The sequence below is a fragment of the Neolamprologus brichardi genome, chromosome 8 (genome assembly GCF_056152115.1).
Source record: "Neolamprologus brichardi isolate AB-2024 chromosome 8, ASM5615211v1, whole genome shotgun sequence".
In the NCBI taxonomy this organism is placed as follows: Eukaryota; Metazoa; Chordata; class Actinopteri; order Cichliformes; family Cichlidae; genus Neolamprologus; species Neolamprologus brichardi.
The window spans coordinates 3006544-3029790 of record NC_142111.1 but is presented as its reverse complement, the minus strand read 5'-3'; the positions used below and the strand labels follow the sequence as shown (position 1 = coordinate 3029790).

At 39.4% G+C, this 23247-nt stretch overlaps 2 protein-coding genes across 7 annotated transcripts in view; both read left to right on the top strand.

Annotated features, from left to right (window-relative positions):
* The first annotated feature begins 919 nt into the window (after positions 1–919).
* Positions 920–13000, top strand: sult2st2 (sulfotransferase family 2, cytosolic sulfotransferase 2). Its single transcript, XM_006796948.3, has 6 exons — positions 920–1177; positions 7372–7583; positions 9777–9903; positions 10800–10894; positions 11005–11185; positions 11698–13000. Exons 1-6 carry the CDS (start codon positions 1039–1041, stop codon positions 11805–11807), a joined length of 864 nt encoding a protein of 287 aa, XP_006797011.2. The 5' UTR covers positions 920–1038; the 3' UTR covers positions 11808–13000.
* A 3448-nt stretch (positions 13001–16448) lies between these two features.
* wu:fj29h11 (uncharacterized) overlaps positions 16449–23247 on the top strand; it is a 51365-nt gene continuing 44566 nt past the window's right edge. The window contains exons 1-3 of one of the 6 annotated variants that reach the window (XM_087845266.1): positions 16449–16789; positions 17123–17310; positions 21555–22372. In XM_087845266.1, the coding sequence (XP_087701392.1) occupies positions 21566–22372 (807 nt within the window). In that variant the 5' untranslated portion in view covers positions 16449–16789; positions 17123–17310; positions 21555–21565. Of the gene's footprint in view, positions 17311–18423; positions 18474–21554; positions 22373–23247 lie in introns of those variants that run through there. The other 5 variants (XM_087845269.1, XM_087845267.1, XM_087845270.1 and 2 more) reach the window with 5 other exon arrangements.

Genomic DNA, 23247 nt, shown 5'->3' with positions numbered 1-23247 from the left:
CACTTAAATTACACAATTGAAAGCATGAAAGCATATGTGTATTGTTTGTGTATTTATACACAGGCACTCATATATATTCAAATAATTTAAAAACAATGTTCATTTACCTGTTACTACCACACACCAAATCCGGTCGTTGGTACTTGCTGGCTTGTGTAGCCACTAGGTAACAAAAGCTCAACACTGCACCTAGCATCCTGGAGCACTTCTGTTGTCTTTTGTACGTGTTTTGAGTTTTTATGTGCTTCGGAGTTTGTACGTGTTTGTATGTGTTTTGGAGTTTTTACGTGTTTTGGAGTTTGTACGTGCTTCAGAGTTCGTACGTGATTTGAAGTTTGTATGTGCTTTGTCTGTAGGGGCCACGGTAAATATACTTTTATTTATTCACTCCACATAAAATGTAATACATAAATCATATAATACAAAAATCAACTATTCACATTTCAGCTTTTAACTATTTAAAATTTTCAGCTTTTTCCTTTTAGAAATTTAAAGCGAAACAACACAAAAAACTGCAAACCACAACACAATTAAATATAAATTAAATATGAAAACAAAAAGAACATGCATATTCTCTGTCATATGGGCCTGCATGAATAAACTTTCTGAATCCTTTATCATCTGCAGCTGAAAATAGTTGTGGATGATTACTATACCTTTCTAATGTGATGTTGTTGTCCCTGGCTTTCTTTCTCTCCCTCTGGCTCTGTTCCTGTGCTACTGAGTGTAACTACCCCCTCCCCCCCTCTTCCCAGCGTAAAGCACAAGGCTCGCGTGCTGAGTGAAGCAGAAAAAAAGTGAGAGAGAGAGAGAGAGAAAAAAAAAACCATGCGGCTCGCAATAAGGAGCCGGCTGGCGTCGTTCACGTCAAAGAGTCGGCTCTAAGAGCCATTTCGTTCGCGAACGACCCATCACTTTGCGCTACAGTCTCGAGCTGCAAAAACAGTGATAGTGCGTTAAGTTGAGACAAAGTCCAGCAGTTTTTCAGCTCGAAGCTCTCAGAGCTGTTTTCAGTGAGTTGCCTCTGCTTGTTGAAGCATGACTGAGACAGAGTTATACACGCTGTACAAAGGCGTCTATGTGCCTTCAAGTCTCCATCCGCCCGAGAGCCTCAGGTACTACGAGGAGTTTGCGTTTCGTCCGGATGACAAACTTATTGTAACGTACCCCAAGTCTGGTGAGTGATCGCGGTTCGACGGCAAATGGTTTCTTTTATGCTAACGAGGGGTTTGTTTTAGTAGTCTGGGAGAGGATTTTTCAACCTGTCGTTTTCTTATTATAAGCAGCAATTACACTATATAATCGTCCTGGCGTTGGTCTAACACGTCGTTTAAAACAAGGATTGCTCTTCGTTTCCATTTTATGCGACCACGTAAATGGTATGTATTTAGCATTAAATTTCATTGTGGGGTTTATTTTAAATGTGGGAACCTTGTTGGAAAGCTCTCATCCCCGACTGTCCGTTGAGTCTCCGGTAGAAACAGGTCTGTCAATGCTCGGCGTCTAAATATATGCAATTCACCCCAAACCTGAGAACCTCATTTCTCTGGATTTATGCCTAATGTCTTTGTGTTGACTACAGTCTATAGAAGCAATGTATGAAGGTTATAAAATACATAAATTACCTGTTTTATATTACATTTAGTATATTTATGACTCTGTGTTATTGTATAACTAGTCCAGTCATTTTAGTCCACTTAAAATATCTCTATAGAACTGTAGTGTTGTATTTGTAATTTCTGCTGCCCTGTTGGCAAGATCTCTTAAAAATAAATAAATAAATAAGTGATGTCAGTGAAAGCTGGATAAATGAAGGATCTGCCTCGTGATAGGAATGCTCCTAGCTCAAAATGACTGGATTTCATTCATGAAAGATGTGTTTGACACATGTTTTACAGATTAGAAGAAATTTGTTTATAACAATCATTTTCTGGGAAAGACTGGAAGTCACTTTTTTGGCACAACACTGGTTTTTAAACAGTCCTGTTACAAGCTAGCAGCTGCAGGCCCTTCTTAGCATAGTGACTCTGATCTTATCGAGAGAGCAGCGGAAGTGCCACAAATATGAAATGACAGGTCTTTAAAGAGATTTTAAGTGAGCAAAAAGGACTGGACTGATTCTAATACAGGTACAGTGGCACAGAGCAGCTGTACCTGTATTAGTGCATTATACCTGCAATATAACAATATACAAACCCCTCGTAAAAATATTTTCAGTACATTCTATTTATCAAGATCAGCAATAACATAAAAAAATCACAGAATCACTTTTTGGAACAATGCTGGTTTTTCTGAAGAGACTGACCTTATATACCCTATATGAATGTGCTGCGTGGTACTAAGGCTCAAAAATGTCTTCTGGCACTTTTCTTTATGTTTTTATTAAAGGTGCTGTGTGAATGTAGTTAGAGTGCTTGTGAGAATAGGTGAATGTTGTATGGAGTGCTTTGAGTAGAAACTCTATATAAGAATCAGTGTATTTACAACTTAAAATGTGATGTTCAGTACCAGAATGATGTTTTTTACTTGCAAAAACAGAGGAATACAAGTGAAGTTTTATTAGAGTTTGGACATATTCTCTACAAAGTATTTGTGAACACCAAAAACAATCAGCGGGTGATGGATGGATTTAAAAGGACAGACATGAAGTGGACTAGATCCCCATAGATCAGCTCTGTCTTAGACTGGGACTTTAGCTTGGATACAATGTAAAAAGTTAAATAAATACAGTGCTAACTGAAGAAAATGGATGGCTTATTGTGTTTTAGTTTAAGCTTTCTCATTATTACAAGAGAAGAATGCATATTTAGGGAACTGTGTACAACTGGTTCATTGTCAAGCCAGCATTCAGTTTCGCTTAAATGGCAAGACAGGTCTGAGCAGCACAAACGAAACTTTGTGCAGCACAAACCAGCACAGAAAGATCGGTCAAAAGACCTTTTAGTAACAGACTCGTGAGTAGAACATAAAATGCCCACAGACTGTCCGGACCGTACGATGCACAATCACAAGGTAAGGCAAACAAGTGAAACATATATCTGGTCTAGTACATTAAGGTGAAAGATTCTGGAACTCACTAATTTCTAAACCCTGATTATTGTCACAGTTCTGGGTCTGGGGACGCCGGGTTTGTGTTTTCTGGTTTTTGAATATTCTTTGATTTAGTGTTATTCATGTCATAGTCTTTGTATTTCTTGTTTCTTAGTTATTTTCTGTATTTTTTAGGATTTAGGTTGTGTTTCTATGCTTTTGCTGTATTCCACATTTCATATCTAGTCACCTTTTTCTCTATGTTCATGCAGCTCCTGTGTCCAGACTACGTCCACACGTACACGGGTATTTTTGAAAACGGAGATTTTCCGTTTTCGTTTTAAAAAATAATCCCGTCCACACGTAAAGGCAGAAATGAAGGAAAACGCTGCTAGGAACATGCCAAAGCAACAGGTGGCGATATATTCCTAACCGTGCAGAAATGTTGGCCAATCAGAAGTCTAGAAGCCTCGGTGGGAAAAAGTAAACAAAGCTGGGGCATAGAAGCAGAACTGAGTTGTATGTGTGGAGGGACAGTAACTGTGTGTGTATATGTAAGCATTTCAACACTGCAGAGAGTAAAATTAACAGTAACAGTATTGTAGAAATTCATTTCACCGAAACAATAACGTGGCGCACAGTGTGACGTCAAAAAATGCGCACACCTTTGATGCTGCGTTTCCTCCGTTTTTCTCATCCACACGTAAATGCAAAAACGGAGTTTTCAAAAATATCCACCCTGGCCGGAGTTTTTAAAAATCTCTGTTTTCAGTGACCGAAAACGCCGTTTACGTGTGGACGAAAGGTGCAAACGCATAGAAAAATCTGCGTTTTCAAAAATACCCGGGTACATGTGGACGTAGCCTGTGTCTCATGTTTCCTGGATTATTTTGATAGTTCCTTGTGTAGTGCTTAGTGCAGGGGTGGGCAATCTCAGTCCACGAGGGCCGGTGTCCCTGCAGGTTTTAGATCTCACCTTGGGTCAACACACCTGAATCACATGATTAGTTCGTTACCAGGCCTTTGGAGAACTTCAGGACATGTTGAGGAGCTAATTTAGCCATTTAAATCAGCTGTGTTGGTTCGAGGACACATCTAAAACCTGCAGGGACACCGGCCCTCGTGGACTGAGATTGCCCACCCCTGGCTTAGTGTGTTTAGGTTTTCTTCCTCCCTGTCTCGTTATGTTTGAGTACTCCCAGCTGTGCTGTCCTCCCCTGTCTCATTCCCTCGTTATCCCTTTGTGTATTTAAGCCGTTTGTCTTCCTCTATTTGCTGCCGGATTATCTGCATATCTCCCCTTGTGTTTCTACGTCTCGTGTTTCCCATGCTCCAGGTTTCCATGTCTCAGGTTCTCAGGTCTTTAGTTTCCTTGTACTTGTTTTTTACATTTCTCCCAGTTTAGGTTTCGCTAGTTTAGTCATTGTCACATTTGGCTTTGTCTGTATTCTGCTCCGCCATAACAAAGGCTCACTTTCAGTTCAAGTTCTGTTCTATCTCCAGTGCTTGCGTTTGGGTCCTCCACACTCCACACACTGCCAGCGTAGACGTGTCAGAACAATCTGGCCACAGCATGGACCCAGCACTCGCTCCTTGTGAGGAGCTCCAGGAAGACTTAATTCACACAGTGGATTTACTGTGCGATCAGTGGCTGGATAGGTCCAATAAGGAATACCGTCGTGGTCATAAAGATTGTAGCTAGCCGGCTACAAAGCCTGGTTTCCGGCTTCCTCTTTGTAGTGGACTTTCTCCGACCTTTGATTACATTTCCCCTGAGCCTGGAAATTTAAAGTCTGTGTTTTCAGAGACAGAATCATCTGCTCTAAGGACTTAAAGAACTGTGTTACTCCCACTCCTCCCTGGTCTGGAATAATAATTCCAAAGATTGTTTATTCTGAGACTGTGTGACTGTGAAATTGGGCTCCTCAGAAACTGAAACTCCCCCCAGAGGCTGAGCCTGTGACCTCAGCTGGCTCTGCACTCCTGGAGGCAGTGCAGCCTTCTTCTCCTCCTCCGTCAGCTGGGAGCTAGGCGAGTTCATCCAGCCAGCCATCCCGATCAGATTGCATGTGCTGCGCAGCCCCAGCTGCTGCATCCTGAGCCAGCTGTGTGCCCTGCACAGCTCCAGATAGCTCTGCTTCATTCAGAGGTTTCTGCACCTGCTGGCCCTGTTTCGCCTCAGCCGAGCCCCTGCAGCCTCCTGTTTCAGCTGGAGGCTCACGTGAGCCCGCTCAGCCATTACCTGCCTCAAGTCGCGCCATAAAGTTTATACCACAACAATAAAATGTATTATTATGACTATCTTCTTCAGTCCTGCTGTCTCCCTGCCGGATCTTCTCCTCTTTCCGTCCACGTCTGACCTCACCTCGTATCTGCTCCTGTTCCTGGAACAACAGAAGACGCCTCCCTGACTAGCCTTGATTATTAATATTATGCTACTGATTCTATTTGTTATTTAAGTTTGAGAAATTCTGTTCGGACACCCTCAGCCCAGTACGATGTGTAAGCGTGTTGCAAAAACCCTCTGCACTCTACATGTTAATCAAGATAATTCAATTCAGTCAAAGCGCTGAGTGAAGATTTGACCCTCAAAACAGAGCGCCAACTCTTTAATGAGCACATCGCAATGTGTGCTCATCGCACTCATTTTATTCCTAACACCTGCCCGTCCACGTCCATCCACCAAGTCATGTCAACACCAGCCGCTTTGATGGCGAAGACTCACACTTAATACCCTAGAAAGGTGGACTCCAGACCTGCTCTGCTGTCACCGCCACTTCCCACCCAGTCGGCCTCCTGACCTACTTCGTCTCCGCCGCCGCCACTTCCCACGCAGTTGGCCCCTTCTGAACTGTCTTGTAGTGATGTGCGATACCACTGATTTTCTTTCCGATCCAATACCAAGTAATATTCAGGGTGGTATCGACAATACTGATCCGATACCGATACTTTGTACAAAAACGTATTTTATTTATTGCATCTCAAATCCTAGCGTCACAATGATTACAGGACATCAGATTACTTGTTCTTATCACTTAATAATGCAGAGTTCATCATATAGAAATAAAAGAAACTGAAGTTGTGGCTATTTGAACACCTTGCCTGCCTGCAGCACTAAAGGACTCCGTGAGAGACGTCACCTGTCCCTGTTCTCCTCTTCAGTTCGTCTCAACATACGCTCGTCATATTCTGTGATATGATTTACTCTGAGGTGTTTGATAAGGTTAGTGATGTTGCCACAACCATACACGCCAACCCTCCCGAGACCGGGTCCTCAGGTGGAAGCAGCCTCCGAATTTGGACACCCCCGCTGTTTCCGGGCCGGCCAATAATAACGGTGACATTTAACGTATTTTATCCAATAAATAAACCCTGTAAAATGTATTTATCTCCCCCCCTCCAACAGCCTTTTTGAATGTCTCCCTAGTATGGCCACAACACCTCACTCTTGGAGCACTTTTTTGCCACATGTACCGCAAACCACGTCTCAGCTGTTTGTGGAGGTAAAATAAGTCCGCACACGACTCCAGTTACGCTCAGCCATTGTTGTGAGTGCGCACGCCAAGGGGCTGCCAGACATTTATACAGCCGTATTTCACACATGACTATGAAAGGCGGAAGAGGAAGTAGTTCCTTTGAATGTAGACAATCCGAATGTTATAGTTTCTTTCCACTTCTTCCTGTTAATGAACTACAAATTTACTCTAAATTACTAAAATATCGATATTTTAATGTGAGAATCGATTCTAGAACATAAATGACTGGTATCGGAGGAATCGATATTTCAGGATCGATCCGCACATCACTACTGTCTTGCGGTTCACCTCCTGAGTAGATTTGTTGTGTCTTGTTGTAGACTCTGGGTTTGGGTTTTTTGCTTCACATTTTCCCATTGCTTTTGTTTTACATGCTCCAGGTTTCGATGTTCCATTTTCCACATCTCAGGTCTTTAGTTTCTTTGTACTTCTTTTTCAGGTTTTATTAGCTTAGTCATTGTCACCTTTTGCTTTTGTTTGTGCTCTGCTCTGCCATAATAAAGGCTCACTTTCAGATCAAGTTCTGTTCTCTCTCCAATGCTTGCGTTTAGGTCCTCACACTCTCTCCACTCCACGTCTGCCAGCGTAGACGTGACAGTGACAGCCATGGTTTCTTTCTGTTTATTGAAATATGGGCTTCAAAATAACAACTTGAAGTTGTTACCCAGGTGGCAGTGAGGCATGCTTAATCAAAATTGACACTGTATTTTAGAAAGTTGGTGTACAATGACACTTTAATAGCTCTAATATTGGGAGGCCCAAATAAAAGCTAAATCCAAACATGAGATTGTTTCTTTTTTTGTAGGTACGACATGGATGCAGGAGATGCTCCCTCTCATCATGAGCGGAGGGGATCCGGCCTCCGTTGAGACTCTCCACAACTGGGACCGTGTTCCATGGCTGGAGGAGAATCGAGCCCTCATCCTCAACCTTGAAAAGAGGCCGTCTCCACGCATGTTTACAACTCACTTCCACTACAGCATGATGCCGCCATCCTTCTTTGAAATTAAACCAAAGGTAGGTCTGCCACATAGTTTGGTTCGTGGGTCATTAAAGCTGTTAATTTAAATGTGAAAGGGGATGTTTTATGGGTCTCTTTAATTCCTGCTATAGAGTAGCAGCTTCTCCTCCTTAATAATAAATAATTGGCATAGATATGCTGTGATTCATCCAGGCATAATCTGAGGCTACGTCCACACGTACACGGGTATTTTTGAAAACGGAGACTTTCTTTTTTCATTTTAAAAAAATAATCCCGTCCACACGTAAAGGCAGAAATGAAGGAAAACGCTGCTAGGAACATGCCAAAGCAACAGGTGGCGCTATATTCCTAACCGTGCAGAAATGTTGGCCAATCAGAAGTCTAGAAGCCTCGGTGGGAAAAAGTAAACAAAGCTGGGGCATAGAAGCAGAACCGAGTCGTTTGTGTGGAGGGACAGTAACTGTCAGGGTTTTAATAGTTTTGCAATTTTCATTAGTTTTTATTTTTATTTAGTTTTGACTTCAAATTTTCAATTTTATATCAGTTTTAATTAGTTTTTACCAATTGTTTGCTAGTTTAGTTTAGTTTTTATTTTTTTGAAAATCCTTAGTTTCAGTTTAGTTTTGATTAGTTTCAGTTATAGTTTTAGTTGTGTTTGCAATAATTAAGTGTAACAAAATCCCAGTTTCATCATATCAGTCATTCTGCTCATCCTTGGGTATGTTGCTATTCCAGCTACCATACTGCACCCTGGACAGGTCGCCTGTCTGTCGCAGGGCTAACATGCAGAGACAGACAACTCACATTCCCACCTATGGGTTCTTTAAATAAATAAATAAATAAAGGCAGATGAACAACCATTGATACCAGGCAACTATAAAATGTATATCTTGGCCCCAATGAGACTATTAACTCTTGCAGCACCGGGTGTTCGTAATTTTGGTTCAAGTGAATTGATAAACTTTTTGAAGGTAATTGACTCACACAGTTATGTAGATATCCCCGTCCTGTTGTCTCGGGATGCATCACGCTGCCTTGCCTGGGGTTAGCTTCTGTTTTCTGGGGATGAGGGTTGAGTGTGCTCCCTTACCTTCTCAAGGTAAGCTAGGTTAGCCTTCTTGTGTGAGCTTTTCAAGTGCACTTTAAGGTTTGTGGGATTTTTTTCCCTTTAGAAATGTCCCTCATAATTTGTCTGTTTCCACTACAAGACACTTGCTTTATCCAAAACACAGTCATATTCAAAGTAATCCCAAATTGGACTCTGGCGCTTTCTTCCAACTTTTCCTGACATGATTCTGCGCGAGGATGGAGCAGCAACACAGACGACTCGACTAACGTACTGCCACCTGCTGGCATAATGAGACAGCAAGAAAAAAATCTGGAAACTAAACTTCATTTTCACCCTTGACTATTGTATGACACGCACACATCAATGAAAACTAAACACATTTTTGCTATAAATTCAGTTAATTTTAGTTCGTTTTGTGAACACTCATTATAGTTTTAGTTAGTTTTCCTTTTTTTGTTTTCATTTTTATTTCCGTTAACAAAAATGTTTTTTCACTTCTAGTTTTCGTTATTTCGTTAGTTTTCGTTAACGATAATAACCTTGGTAACTGTGTGTGTATATGTAAGCATTTAAACACTGCAGAGAGAACAATTAACAGTAACAGTATTGTAGAAATTTATTTCTCTTAAACAATAACGTGGCGCACAGTGTGACGTCAAAAAATGCGCACACCTTTGACGCTGCGTTTCCTCCATTTTTCTTGTTAAATGTGAAATTTAACAAATTGTTTTCTTGAAAAATGTGAAAGTCTTTGTCAGGTTTCCTCCGCACAGAGAACTGATGTGGAAAGAAAATGAAATAACTGAAAGAACATTACAACACAATTTAAAAGACACAACAACAAGAACAGAGGATTTTTCATTACTCACCACTGACAGCTTCTTATGAGACCTCAGGCTATTACTTAGTAGTTCCTATAAGAAATACAGGGTTTGTATTCTGCTGTGCCTGTGTCCAAGTGTCTGGCACGGCAAAGTAAGTAACCATACAAAAAAAACAAATCACCAGTGAGAAGGTCTGTGATTGCATGTGAAGGACAGGTTATGAACTCAAAGTGCTTTGTCTGTGTAATACATACATTGTAGTTTTATTTGGTCATAAAGCTACAAACTTAAATGTTGAATGTTTAAAGTGAAGTAATGATTTGTCATTACTCCAGGTCATCTATGTCATGAGGAACCCCAAAGATGTCTTTACGTCTGCTTTTCACTATTTCGGGTCAACTTCATTCCTGGTGAAACCAGGCCCACAGAGCGAGTTCCTCCAGAAGTTCCTAGATGGACAAGGTTGTTCTTTTTTTTTTTTTTACTCTGTATTAGAACAGCAGGTGACATTTAGCCTTTTATTCAGTTGTATTTTACAACTGGTAACAAGAGGAATAAGGATTGATTGATTGATTGATTGAATCTTTATTTTGAACATGTTAAAAAAGTACAACAACATAGAATTAAAAGAGACAAATAAACAAAGCAAAACAAAAAGAAAACGAGCAACCACAACTACAAATAACTTTCATGTTCAAAAAGGAGCAGGAAGAAGCATGAGCTTATTTAATCCCACCCCTTTTCCACTATCTAGTAATCAATAGACTACAGAAATACCTCCTTGCAATTACATTATATGTCATGTGTATTTTTTTTTTTAAATTCTTCTTCTTTTTTTTTTATATATATATATACATATATGTTTCTATCTATCCATACATACGTATATACACATACGCACATATACACATTTTCAATAACCCCAGTAACACCTCAAAGGATACACAACCTACAGATATATATATACCCATACCAACATACCCGTGCACCCGTACACACATGAAAATATTAGACAAGAACACCCTATCAAATCTCTACCTCTTCCCTGTACCCTGTAAAAACCACCTCCTTAAACCGCTTTTTAAACTGCGCCATGCTCGGACTTTGCTTTATATCTTTACTTAGTCTGTTCCACAGTTTCACTCCACACACAGAGATGCAAAAACTTTTTAATGTTGTACGGATACAAGAATGTTTTAAATTTAATTCCCCCCTCAAATTGTATCCCCGTTCCCTTTTAGAAAACATTTTTAGAATATTGTCAGGAAGCAGGTTATTTATTGATGAAGTTGAACCATTAGTGCAGAGAAGTTTGCTATTGTATTCATAATAACTCAAAGGGAATCTTTTTCTTTTAGTTATATTTGGTTCCTGGTTTGACCATGTAAAGGGTTGGCTCAACGCTAAAGATAAGGAGTCCATCATGTACATCTCCTATGAAGAACTTTTAAAGGTGAGAACATTTGCAAATGCTTTCCAAATAATTTAAACATGAAAAAAGAGTCGTACACTGAGAGTCGTGGTAAGAACATGAGCTGAACGGTGTTTGTCTGCACGGTGCAGGACCCGAAGGACTCTGTGACCAGAATCGCTCAGTTCATGGAGAAATCTCTGGATACTGAAGTAATAGAGAAGATAGCAGACCGATGCTTGTTCAAGAACATGAAGAAAAACAGCATGTCAAACTACTCGGCTGTTCCTAAAGAAATCATGGACCAGAGCAAGTCTGAATTCCTCAGGAAAGGTGTGTTTTTGTAATGCTACTGAGACTGGTTACCACACCCAAACCTCCCCAAAGTATGTTGGTTTTGAAGCTGTACTGTATGGTGAAATAGCTTGAGTTATATCTCTTATCAACCCCCCTATAGCCTCGACGGGTATGTCTAAACAGGACTCTGGGAGGAGGTGAATGTGGATGTAGGTTTTAAAATGAAAGTATGCAGGCAGGAAAATTATTTGTAATTTTTTTTGTCCTTGTGTTCCTCCTTTGCATCACCGACCCAGCGCTCTTTTATCAGACTTTTAAAGGTTCCAAATAATTGCAGAAAAAGTTTTAACTCTGTTTGCACCTGGACGTGCTACCTAGGTTTTAGAAATGAACCAAGGACTTTCTAAATGATCACCTGAGATAGGGTTTGGATTTTTATCTTATAAGCCTGGTAATAGTACGTAAGGAGCTGAGAAAAACTGTAACAGAATCTTACATTTAACAGTTCCTTCAATTTAGGTTTAATTCTTCTCTGTGTTGTGTTTCAGGAATTGCTGGAGATTGGAAGAATCAGCTAACAGAGGCAGAAGCAGAATACTTTGATGCTGTTTACAAAGACAAAATGAAAGATGTCAAATATAAATTTGTTTGGGATTAAAAGACTAAATGAAAGTCATTTCGTCATAGAATTAGAGAACAAAGTAGAGCATTAAATGGTTTGTTGACATGTATTCATGACGTAATTTTGTAGTTCTCAACATAAAACTGGTAACAGCGTTCTGATTGGTGCAAAACCAAAATCAGCTCTGTTTAAGTGAAACCCTGGTGGAGTGAGGGGGTTGTCGGGGTCGATGTCAGTGATGATGTTGAAAGAGTCCGTGAAATAATTTTCCACTAGGCTAGAGAACTGTGAAACTTAAAATATCCAATGTCACTGAATGAGAGTGACAATAGGACCAGTAAAATGTAACACGTATTTGTTTATTCTATACCATTTTGTTTTCTGCTTCCAAACTTTCACAAGATGTACTTTTAACTCAATACCATTTATATTAACTCTTAAGTTGCTTATTCTGCAGATTTTAAAGCATAAAATGTGATAAAAAAAACTATATATGTTACAGATAAAGCTACCCCCTGATGCACAAGAAAAAATTATGATCTAGTAATATAGTGCATATATTCTGCATAATTAAAGTATATTCTAATGCTCAAACATTTGTTCCATTACTTAAGTAGATTTATGCCTTTATTCAATATGAAACCGTTTTTACATTTGGGTGCAATGCCACTTTACATATAATACTTTTGCATCCGCACACAGGTCTGCACAAGTATGCAAGTCTTCCTGGGCTGTGTGTTTTTCTGGTCAAATGCTCTGAAGTGTCGCAAGGAGTTATGCTACCGTCTGTAGCTCAGATCGTACATCTTATTGTCTGTTAAAGTGGTCACTGTGCCAGATTAAAGCCCTAAAATCTTGCCTAAGTCATGTTTGTTAAATGTTACTACATGTACAATATTGTTAGAAAGAATGTACAAGCTAGCAGTGTATGGGACATCAACGATAAAGTGGTGTAAATCATAATTGAGTTCAATGCAATTTTACATCACCAGTCATCTGAAGGCACTTTAGATTATAAGGTAAAGATCATTCAGTATAAGACAGAAAACAGCAACAATCAGACTATCCCTTATGAAAAAGCCCTTGGAGAGAGTGGGAAGGAAGAACTCTATTTCAGCATGAAAATACATCTTGCAGAACCGGACTCAGTCTTCTGCCATGACGGGCTGTGAAGTGACCATAAAGACACAGAGTAAAACACAAAATGTATGAGAAGATAAAACCAGTGACGGTTAATGGTGTCATACTGATTATCATGTTTGCTTTCACAGCAGTGGGATTGCTCAGCCTCACAGAAAAGAGGGCACTGTCAAGAAAGAATTAGAAGAAACCAAAATGATCTGCTTCTCTAGCTTGCTATTTAATCTTCAGTAGCAAGCTGCAAACCTTAACTAAGCAATTATTATGAAGTCATTCTGGCTCATAAACCAGTAAAATGGTTTAGACAGGGTTTTTTTGTGTGTGATTCTGAACAGACAGCCTTTGAAAGGTCATGCTGTAAAAGCTGGCTGTAACTGAACGCAAGGTTGTTCCATATAGTTGTCTGAATCACTACTGCTAATCCTTTTTTCTAATAACTAAGTGCAGGGCGGAGTTTAGAAAGAAATCTATATCTGTTAAATTCTTTCTTTGTCAGAACGTGAACTCTTTGCTCTTTCACGTGGGTGCAGAGGGAAAGGATTTACTTAAACTAATCATAAGTACCGATTATGGAATGCCTCTTTCCCCCCCATAGTTTCCACCACTTTTCTTTTCTTGTTTCAAATGTAACAGATTGCAATCTTTGTAAATATGTAACTATTTAATGACTTAATTTTTTGTATTTCCGTTTACTCACACTTGCAAAATCTTTCCTCTGCTCCACTTAAAGTCAGAGGAAAACTACAGTGCTTTGTCCTGCAGTACACAGTCCTTTCGCTATTTTGCAAAGAACAGTTGTCCAATTAGCGCCTCATTCTATGTCACACCAGTTTTTACAGTGTAATGTCCCTGATGACACATCCTGCTTGCGTTTCAGGGTGACACTGATGTGGTTTCCATTTCCCAAAAAGGCAGTGAGTGTTGTCAGAAGTGTAAAAGTTGTTTGTTTCAATTTAACATTTTAAAAAATTTGTGATTTCTTGGTGCCGCATTGTAAAAGAAGTTTTCCACTGTTAAGACTTTGTATTAGCCAACAGTACACAAACTTAGTTAAAGTTAGAGCAGCTTTTCTTTTAATTTATTGTATAATAATACAATTATAAGCAATTCATATATTTTTCCATTAGTTTTTTTCCCCACAAAAATTGGCATTCGGTTGTGGGAATACTGTTACGGATTCAAAGTATTGGAGATGGATACAAGAGGAAAACCACAATAACAACACTGGTCCGGCCGGGTCAAGTCAAACGATGATTTTAATGAACACATGCGTGGGAGATGGACACTGTACGCAGACAGCATCAGATCTCAAAATGGTGGAGCCTTGATCAAACTCTTATAGCCTCTAGTGGCCCCCACCTAGTCGTAAAAGCCTAAACATTCACATTCTCTCTCTCACACGGCGCCTAAGCCTGTTTATCTGCTCCTGCTGAGATGGGGCAGTATGCTCTGTTCTCTTCTAATCAGACAAATAAGGCGATGACTTTCTGCAAACATTATTTCTTCTAACTCAGCAGTATAATGCATCATAAAACAATATCATTCATTCACAATAAATCAGCAGTCTAATGTAATGCAAATCAGTTTACCAAATGTAATAGTTATCACCTTCTTCTAATTCAGGAGAATAATGCAAACTAAAACTACATAATAATTCACAATCTTCAATTAGGGGTATAACATGGCATAAAATAATATTATACTCCCACAAAATACTTCAGCATTCTTGAGTTGTGTAAAATTGAGCCAGAGATCATTGTAGGACTGAGCAGAAGATCAGCTGTGCCATCCCTTTATGATTTCAGTATTTTACTGAATAATTGTTCAAACAACAAAATTACAAATTAGGGCACAAACAGATTTTATTTAATTAAAAAATGAGGGAAGTCAGATCCCTCTTCCGTGGAACCAGGTCCCACTTTTGGTTCAGGAGACAGGCACCCTCTCTCGATCTTCAAACAAAGGCTTAAAACTTTCCTTTTTGCTAAAGCTTATATTTAGGGCTGGATCTGGTGACACTGAAGCTCCCCCTGCTGGGGACATCAAGAAGCACTGTGTGTTTATAGAGCAGTCTGTGTTTAATCATGAGTTATTATTCATCTCTGGCTCTCTTCCACTCTGTCTTTTATCCTATTTTTTATCCTTATTATATTATGGCTGCCCCTCCCTGAGTGTCCCAGAGGCTTTTTTCTGTTAAAGGGGAGTTTTTCCTATCCACCGCTGCCAAGGGCTTGCTCATGAGGTGCTGTTTGATTGTTGGAGTCTGTTATTGTCTATTACTGTACGGTGTTAAACTTGCAGTAAAAGTTGCCTTGAGGGAACTATTGTTACTGTTTGCTGCTATATAAATTGAACTGAAACTGAATTTGTCCAGAGTCTGTTGTTATCTGGGCAACTGATCTCACAACTGTCTGCGTCTGATCTGTTTCTCCAGATGTTTATCTTCAGTTGTTGTGACCTACACTTGGCCCTGTCAGGGGCACAGCTCAATAATTAGATTTAAAAACTAAATGCAAAATTAGTGCATCTAATGGAAATTCACATTACAAAACATTTTATATTTTATGCCACACTTGTATTTTGCCTGTAACAAAATAACAAGCCGATTAAAACTCCTATTTTTTCTCTCCTGTTTTGTAAGTTAAATATCATGGTCAGCACGGACACAAACATACAATTCCTCCATCCACTGGAAACGGGGTCTCAGAGTTGCTGATCAACTCAAGAGTTTACTTTTAAACTCAAAGTTTCTTGTACATGCTTCCAGGAATAGAGGACTCAAGTGCACAAGAGTGAAAGTTTAACAAGTTTAATGAAGTCACAGAGTCAACAGACGTGGTTGAACTGGTTGAGGCACCAAACGACATTCCTACAGTAAGTGCAACGATCTTTTGACTACCAAGAGGCTTGAGTAGCAGGTGACACACCTGCATGCCAAGCTGAGACATGCTAAGCTGATCAGAAAGGTTGTTTGACGTCTATCAGGCTGTTGTCATCGGCATTTTTAAATATTCAACCAAAGAAATGGTGAAACCTAAGTTCAACTTTACACTTTTTTTTTTTGTTGTTGTTTGTATGTGTTTCTGAACTCATAAACAACTGTTTTTGTTTTGTTTTTTATGACATACTTGTTCCTCACAGACACCCACTACAAATATATGATTTATAGAATAGGATACTGGGGATTACATAAAATATAAAGCGTGTATTCATCAATCTCACACTGAAAAGGGAGCGTTAAAGGGGGAAAGGGGGAGGAAAGGGGATCTTAAACAACTTGTTTCGGACACTGGATCAGCAGTTACTGATAATGTCACTAACACAAAAGCTGCACTAAGGCTACCTCGCTACCTCAGAATATACATTCACACGTCTCTGAAAACTGTTTATATGTCTGTTTGGTTTTATATGTCAAACTTAGAAACAAAACAGTGACAAATTTGATTGTGAGTGACATACTATGTGTGAGTAGCTTTCGCACATGAACGCCTCTAAAGCAGAGAACGATGTTTTACCACCTTTATCGAGCAACGTGAATGCAGCTTAGCAGTAGCTAGCTAGTCGGCCAAGATGTTAGCATGCACAATGAGTTTCGATTTAAATTTTTCTACAAAATTGGACTTTTTTAACAGTGTTAAGATTCCCTAATACAAGTGCCGCCCCGATTAATCGCTGTAACTCTTTATATTGACCGACTAATGCCATTGTTATTACTTCATAATATTTCTGCTGTTAGTTTCGAATGCTAGCCAGCATAGCGCCGTTGCTAGCCATCATAAGTATCTGTCATGCTTATATCCTGCCGGACAGAGATGTTGAATGCAGGCTAAGACACACGCCCCACAACTGTAACTAAAGGGTTGTTATCGTAATAACAGGTAGATGGACAGCGTTTTCACTTAGTTATTTCGTTCTAGGTTGTTGCTTCTTTTTCCACAGTATTTCGTAACAAAATAATTATTTTGAATATATGAATATAAAAGTTGCAATGCAATGACGAGGTACATTAGTGTAAAGTAGTCGTTTCTTAGTGGATGTTTTGTTCTTGTTCTCCGAAGGCTCAAAAGCGCTTGCGCTGTACTAAATGACACACTGTAAACCCTGTAGTTTTACATTTTGATTAGATAATGTTATAAACATGTCATTTCTGCTCTTATTAAAGAGAGCTCTGATGACATAAAGATATACTGTCTGCTTGACACTTGTCTAAGTGCACGGGCGGTTGGAGACCTCTGTTTCAGGTAGCTGGGTAATTATCATATATCACAAGACTGGGACAAAACTCACATGGACTCTCATAACTATTTTACTTCTGCTGAGGTAAACTAGTTAAGACCTGTTACCCTTCGTGGTTTATTGTGATGCACTGAGAAGATCGAAGCACACTGATCACTGTAAGGTATGTTCTCACTGACAGACTATACACATATATACTATTCTGTGTCAGTAAAATAGCCCCGCATTTTTGCCTATATTAAAAGCTATCCAGCCTCTAATTTCCAATATATTTCATGTTAAATTGGAGCTGTTTTAATTGTTCTTAGTTTGATATTTCATGTCAAACATATCAAGGGTTTCAGATCAGGTCGGTGTATGTACGAGTAATCCCTGTGTGTTTCAGACTGCTCTGTTTCACCTTTTATTGCTCTTTGCTCAGCATGACGTCATTAAGGTAATATCGCCCGTATATATTCAGTGACACACCTGCTGTTTGTGTTTTTGGTTTGTGAGGGATCTCAAGTGAGGAAAAGAGAGCTAAAAGAACTTGTTTCAGACACTGGATGAAAACGGTGTGGCTGAGATAACTGATGACTTTTTTGGACTGTGAGCTACCCCTCTATAGTCCAAGAGGGTTTTGAACGCCACAGGAGTTGAGCAACCAAACGTGACTGGCAGGAACATCTTAGGCCTCTGAAGTTTCTTGTGTGTGTTTCTGTTTCCCCACGCCTTATTGTATCACCATAGCTTGACAGGAAGTAATGTAACAGACAGAGTTTAGTAAGATCAAAACTTACTGTGCTGCAAGTTTTTCAGTGCAAGCCAAATATTCTGGTTAGTTATGATGTAATGTATCCAGAACTACACAGAGCTGTGATTACTTTCTGTTTCCTTTCCTTGTGTACTGGATTGTTTTGAGCCTAATCATGTCACATGGATTATTACCCAACAGCTGATGTAAATCAGCTGAAGCAAAAGCCAGGAATGTGAAACCTAAGGCCTCATGCCCTCTGTTTTCTCCCCAATTTCCAGTGTCCAATCAGAGAACAGCTTCACTTAATTTACACTGTGTTGTCTTATAAATTCTCAGTCTTCATTAATGCTTTGACCATTTCTGGAAATGTAAGTGTGGGTACATCGAAATTAAGGACAGGGACATGACATACATGCATACATGAACATGGCTGTTGGTTTCAGTTTCATTTCTCTTGTGCTTGAAACGAAACACAGCTGGGTGGGAGGGAAGGGAGGAGGAGGAGAGTATTTAAGCTTGGACAGGATGTTTCAGGTTCATGTCTTTGTTCAGGGAGAGATGAGTGCAGATCTTATCATTTGAAGGAACAGGTAAGATTGCTCTGATTCAAGCACCTTTGTACTATTGGCTGTATTTTATGCACACATATAACTGTTATATAGTCTATATGTTTATAGACCCTTTTGTTTTTCATAGATGATAACAGTGTAAACTCAAACAGTAGTCATCAGCAAACACATTGTGGTTCTTTTGGATAAAACATAATCTGCTTCTGTGGTTAACATGTTCTCACTTATTGCTATTTTGATATAACTAGTGCCATTTTATTCACAGTGCTGCACATTTAGTGTTTGCCATCAGTGATAAAACATTGACTAGTGCACAGGATTAGTAACCCAAACAGTTTGATTTAGTGTTAATTTAATCTTGGACCTTTGAGCATTAAAACCTGCACATTTCGCTAGTTTAATTTAAGTAAAACACATTGACACAAAGTCCTTGAAGAAGAAAATCCAGTAGCTCAAAAGTAACTGGACAAACAACCGTCTTAACTTTAAATATAAAGGAGTGTTTTTAATACTGGTGTGAGAGTCATTAACCATCAGCCTCTTGGAAATGGGAGAGTATGTATAAAAATGGCTGTAATTCCTTAACAGTTAATTTAACTTTTGTTAAATCGTTTGAATTAAATTGAAAGTCTGCACTGCATTCACACCATGGTGCTTGATTAAAATCAAATCTACCGTGGTTGTGTTCAGAGGCAAAATTATAAACAGTCTTATTGTCCAAAGACTTGTGGAACTGTATGTGTGCTGTTAATTGGAAGCATCTATCTATATTTACAGAGAGGGAGTGATAGATTTCATTTCAGATCATGTGTGATCATAAATAATAAAGACATTTAGACACCAGACATGTAAAATTTGTGTGAATATTTGGCCTATTAAAAATGTTTTTTCGGAATCACTTCTTAATGCAGCCGTTCACACCAGCAGCGTAATTTCACAAGAGGAATTTATGGCATTTCTTTTTCCAAACTAAGCTAAATTTTTGCTAAATTTGGGCTGTAGCTTAAATCACACACTATTGAATATTTATTGTTGTATTTAACGGTTAAGTTCAGACATGGAATACATGCAATGAAATGCTCAAAGGAACAAAACAGTAGCACACAGTGTTGAGTAAATACACTACGCATCTTAGAAAGTAAAGTCTAAGGAGCTTGGAAAGAAAAGCGTCTGGACTTCTTTGAGTTGCTTGAAGACGTTTCACCTCTCATCCGAGAAGCTTCTTCAGTTCGTAAATGGCTTCTTTCACTCCTCTTTCAGGACAGATGGTTTGAAAAAGGAGTGAAAGAAGCCATTTACGTCCACTGTGAGCGACCATCTTTGAACAGAGGTGGTGGTTTACGACACTAACTGTCTGCCATCTATAATCCAGTTTTGAGTTCCCTTCCCAGACGCCTTAACGCCCACTCACATCCTGGGCCATCTGACCTCAGCAAATCACATGGTAGGGTGAGGCCAGGTTTCAAAATGAGCTCACCCGAAACCCTGGCTAATTGGGACCCACACCCGCTTTCACACCTTGGCTCATGTGATTAGGTAGAGGATCATCAGGGGATCCTTTGTCCCTCTTTGGGGGAAACTCCCACTGGGATTAAACCTGGGACTTCCCACCATTTGACCCTTAGAACTGAAGAAGCTTCTCAGATGAGAGGTGAAACGTCTTCAAGCAACTTAAAGAAGTCCAGACACTTTTCTTTCCAAGCTCCTTGGACTACGATGACCTGGATGACTGAGAACCTTCACAGACATCTTAGAAAGTAAAGCAAACCCTTCTTAGTAAAAAGACACCTCACCTATGAATTACCTTCTCACCGTCCTCATGCATGCATCAGCTGGCAGCCACCAGCTTCAACAGCCACAGGCAATCTGCAGCAACTGTTAGTTTTGGCTGTCTGTCTTGTTATGCCAGGCAGGTATTTGGCAATGGCTTTGTAACCTTATGATAAAACAGCTGACTGCTGGGAATGTGAACATGTAAAGTTGAGTCATTCTCTGGGTTAACAAATACCTGCCTTTATTTACATATTCATTTATCATACAATCTAAAACATGGTATTGGAGAACATAAGAAGCCATTGAAATATACATCAAAATAATATAATAATTAATTATATAATTATATTTGACAATAGCCACATTTACACTGGAGCTTTCAGGGCATATGTGTTAGAGACAGATTCTAACCTTGATGTGTAAGGAATTTCAAACACCGTATAAACACACAACATGAAGAACATGTTCTCAGTGAGTTGGACATTTTTACAGTTGGCTGTAAAACTAAATTTATCAGCGATTACTTAGAGCAGTGGCGTCACCATTGTGAAACTGGTTAATAGCCGGTTAACACATTAAGTACACTGCCAAACACAGTATACACAGTAACACTAACTTCGGTCCTGCTTTTCTCACTTAAGAAACATTTCTAAACTAAGCCCCATTGTATCTCGTATTGAACTGGAGATTGTCATTGGTGCTTTCATTTCATCAAGACTGGACTGTTTACATGTTTAAACAAAAATTCCTTGGAGAGTCTACAGATTGTTCAAAACGTTGCAGCAAGACTTCTGACCAAAACATCTAAGTATTCACATGTGACACTGTTGCTAATACAGCTGCACTGGCTCCCCATTGACTTTAGAGTCCATTTCAAGATTCTGGTTCTGACTTATAGAGCTCTTCATCGACATGCTCCTGCCTACATCATTGAACTTCTACAGCCCCATGTCCCTAGCAGGTCTCTTAGGTCATGTAATCAGGGTCTACTTGTCATTCATCATACAAGGCTGAGAACTAAGGGAGACAGAGCTTTTGCCACGGTGGCTCCCAGACTGTGGAACTCTCTCCCACTGAGCTTAAGATCTCTGGACTCAGTAACTTCCTTTAAAAAACAACTAAAAGCAAATTGTTTTAGAATTGCATTTTGTTAAGTGTTGTCTGTTTTGTTTTATACTTTGTTATCCTTGCGTGAAGCACTTTGTGGTCTTTTATCTGGAAAGGTGCTATATAAATAACGTTTTACTTATTTACTTACTATACAGCAAGCTATATTTCTAGCAGATAATCATATTGTCCATTAATGCTGGTCTCTTTTCTCCCTGATAGTGTCACTCAAGATGGAAAAACTTCGGACGGAGCTAGTGTCCATTGTCAGGGAGCACCCTGATGGGATCCCACTTAAAAAGCTGGCTATCGTCTATAGCCAGACATATCACAAGAACTTGACCTTATCCAAACTGGGCGTTGACTCCATGACCAGCCTGGTATCCTCGATGGAGAGGGATCTGGTTCTAGAAGAAGAACTGGTGTTTCACAGGGACCATCGTGGGGGAAACCAGGCGACAGCTGGAGCCGAATGTGGAGCTGCAGCTCAAAGTAAGGAATCAGCAACAGCTCCAGAAGTGAAAAAAAGATGTAAGACTTTGAAGAGAATTGTGAAAATGATGAAAGGACATCCGGATGGGATCACTCTGAAGTTGTTGACTGCAGCCTATAAACAGAAATACAGCCAAGACGTCTCCTTAGTCTCTATGGGCTTCAAAACAGTTTCCAGCCTGGTAGACTCTTTGAATGAAGATCTGGTTGTGGTGGAGGATGTGGTGTACCATAAGAGTCACCGGCCTCACAATCAGCCTCAGGCTGGGATGTTTACGAAGACTAAAGAGAACAGCAGACCTACAACACCACGTACGCCTGACTCGCTTATCAGGAGCAGTAGCCCTGCCCTTCGTACTCTACCACAGCGCGATGCCAGTCCTCAGATTGTTCCTCCCACTCAGGCAAGAATGAACCTTCTTGGATCTCCTTCGATTTCCACTGCTTCCGTATCTTCCTCCCATTATGTTCCTGTTATTCCCCTTCTTACTGTACCCCAGCCAGCTGAGGAATTGTCCCAAGAGCAGCTCTACCAGAGGATCTTAGAGGTTAGCTGTGCACTCTGATACTATATATATATATATATATATATATATATATATATATATATATATAGGCGTCTTTTATCTTTACAGTTTGATGCTGACTATCTTGACATCTTAAACCAGTAAAAGTCTGCAATACTGTTGAGGCTAATAGTAGCATCTTAGGTTAAGAGGTACAGACAATAAAGGAATCATAATTTATTATTAATAATAATAATAATAATAATAATAAAATACATTTTATATATAAAGCACCTTTCAAGACCCCCAAGGACACTGTACAATAGGATAAAACACATAATAGAACAATGACACAATGAAGAACAATAAAACAAAAGCACAAGATAAAAAACTGAAATTTTTAATGTAAAGATAGTAAAGAATGCTTTTTATCAAATGTGTTTACTGGTTAGCCTAAACAGTAAACTAGAATACAGTCAGCAGCTGAGCATCTACCATCTCTTATAGATAGTTCTCAGTCCCGTTTCTGTTAGCTCGCGAAGATGAAAATATAAAAAGAGGCCTAAAATGTTCCCTGACATGCTTAGGTTGGGGGGTAATATTCCTGGTGGGCTTATTTTAATTTACAGAGTAATGAGTTTTCATTGCAGGAGGATAAATGAATTAAAAAGTCCACTTAGCATAAACATGTCTCACACTACCTGTGTATACAGTACATTTTTTTTAGTACATAAATTTTGACAAGGTTGTCTCAGATTGACCATGCAGAGTTTGGCATTTGTATTTGCAGCATTTGATTTCATTTGGATTTTGACAACATTTCCCATTCCTCATACCTCTGACTACACGTAATATTACTCAAAATTACTTATATAGTGAATAAAGCAGTCGATCATACACAAACCCTAATAAATATA

Excerpts from the sequence above, each read along its gene's own strand:
- sult2st2 (XM_006796948.3), top strand. The coding sequence starts at position 1,039 with ATGACTGAGACAGAGTTATACACGCTGTACAAAGGCGTCTATGTGCCT. Across the intron at positions 1,178-7,371 it reads TGTAACGTACCCCAAGTCTG|GTACGACATGGATGCAGGAG; the intron begins GTGAGTGATCGC and ends CTTTTTTTGTAG. Across the intron at positions 10,895-11,004 it reads CCTATGAAGAACTTTTAAAG|GACCCGAAGGACTCTGTGAC; the intron begins GTGAGAACATTT and ends TGCACGGTGCAG.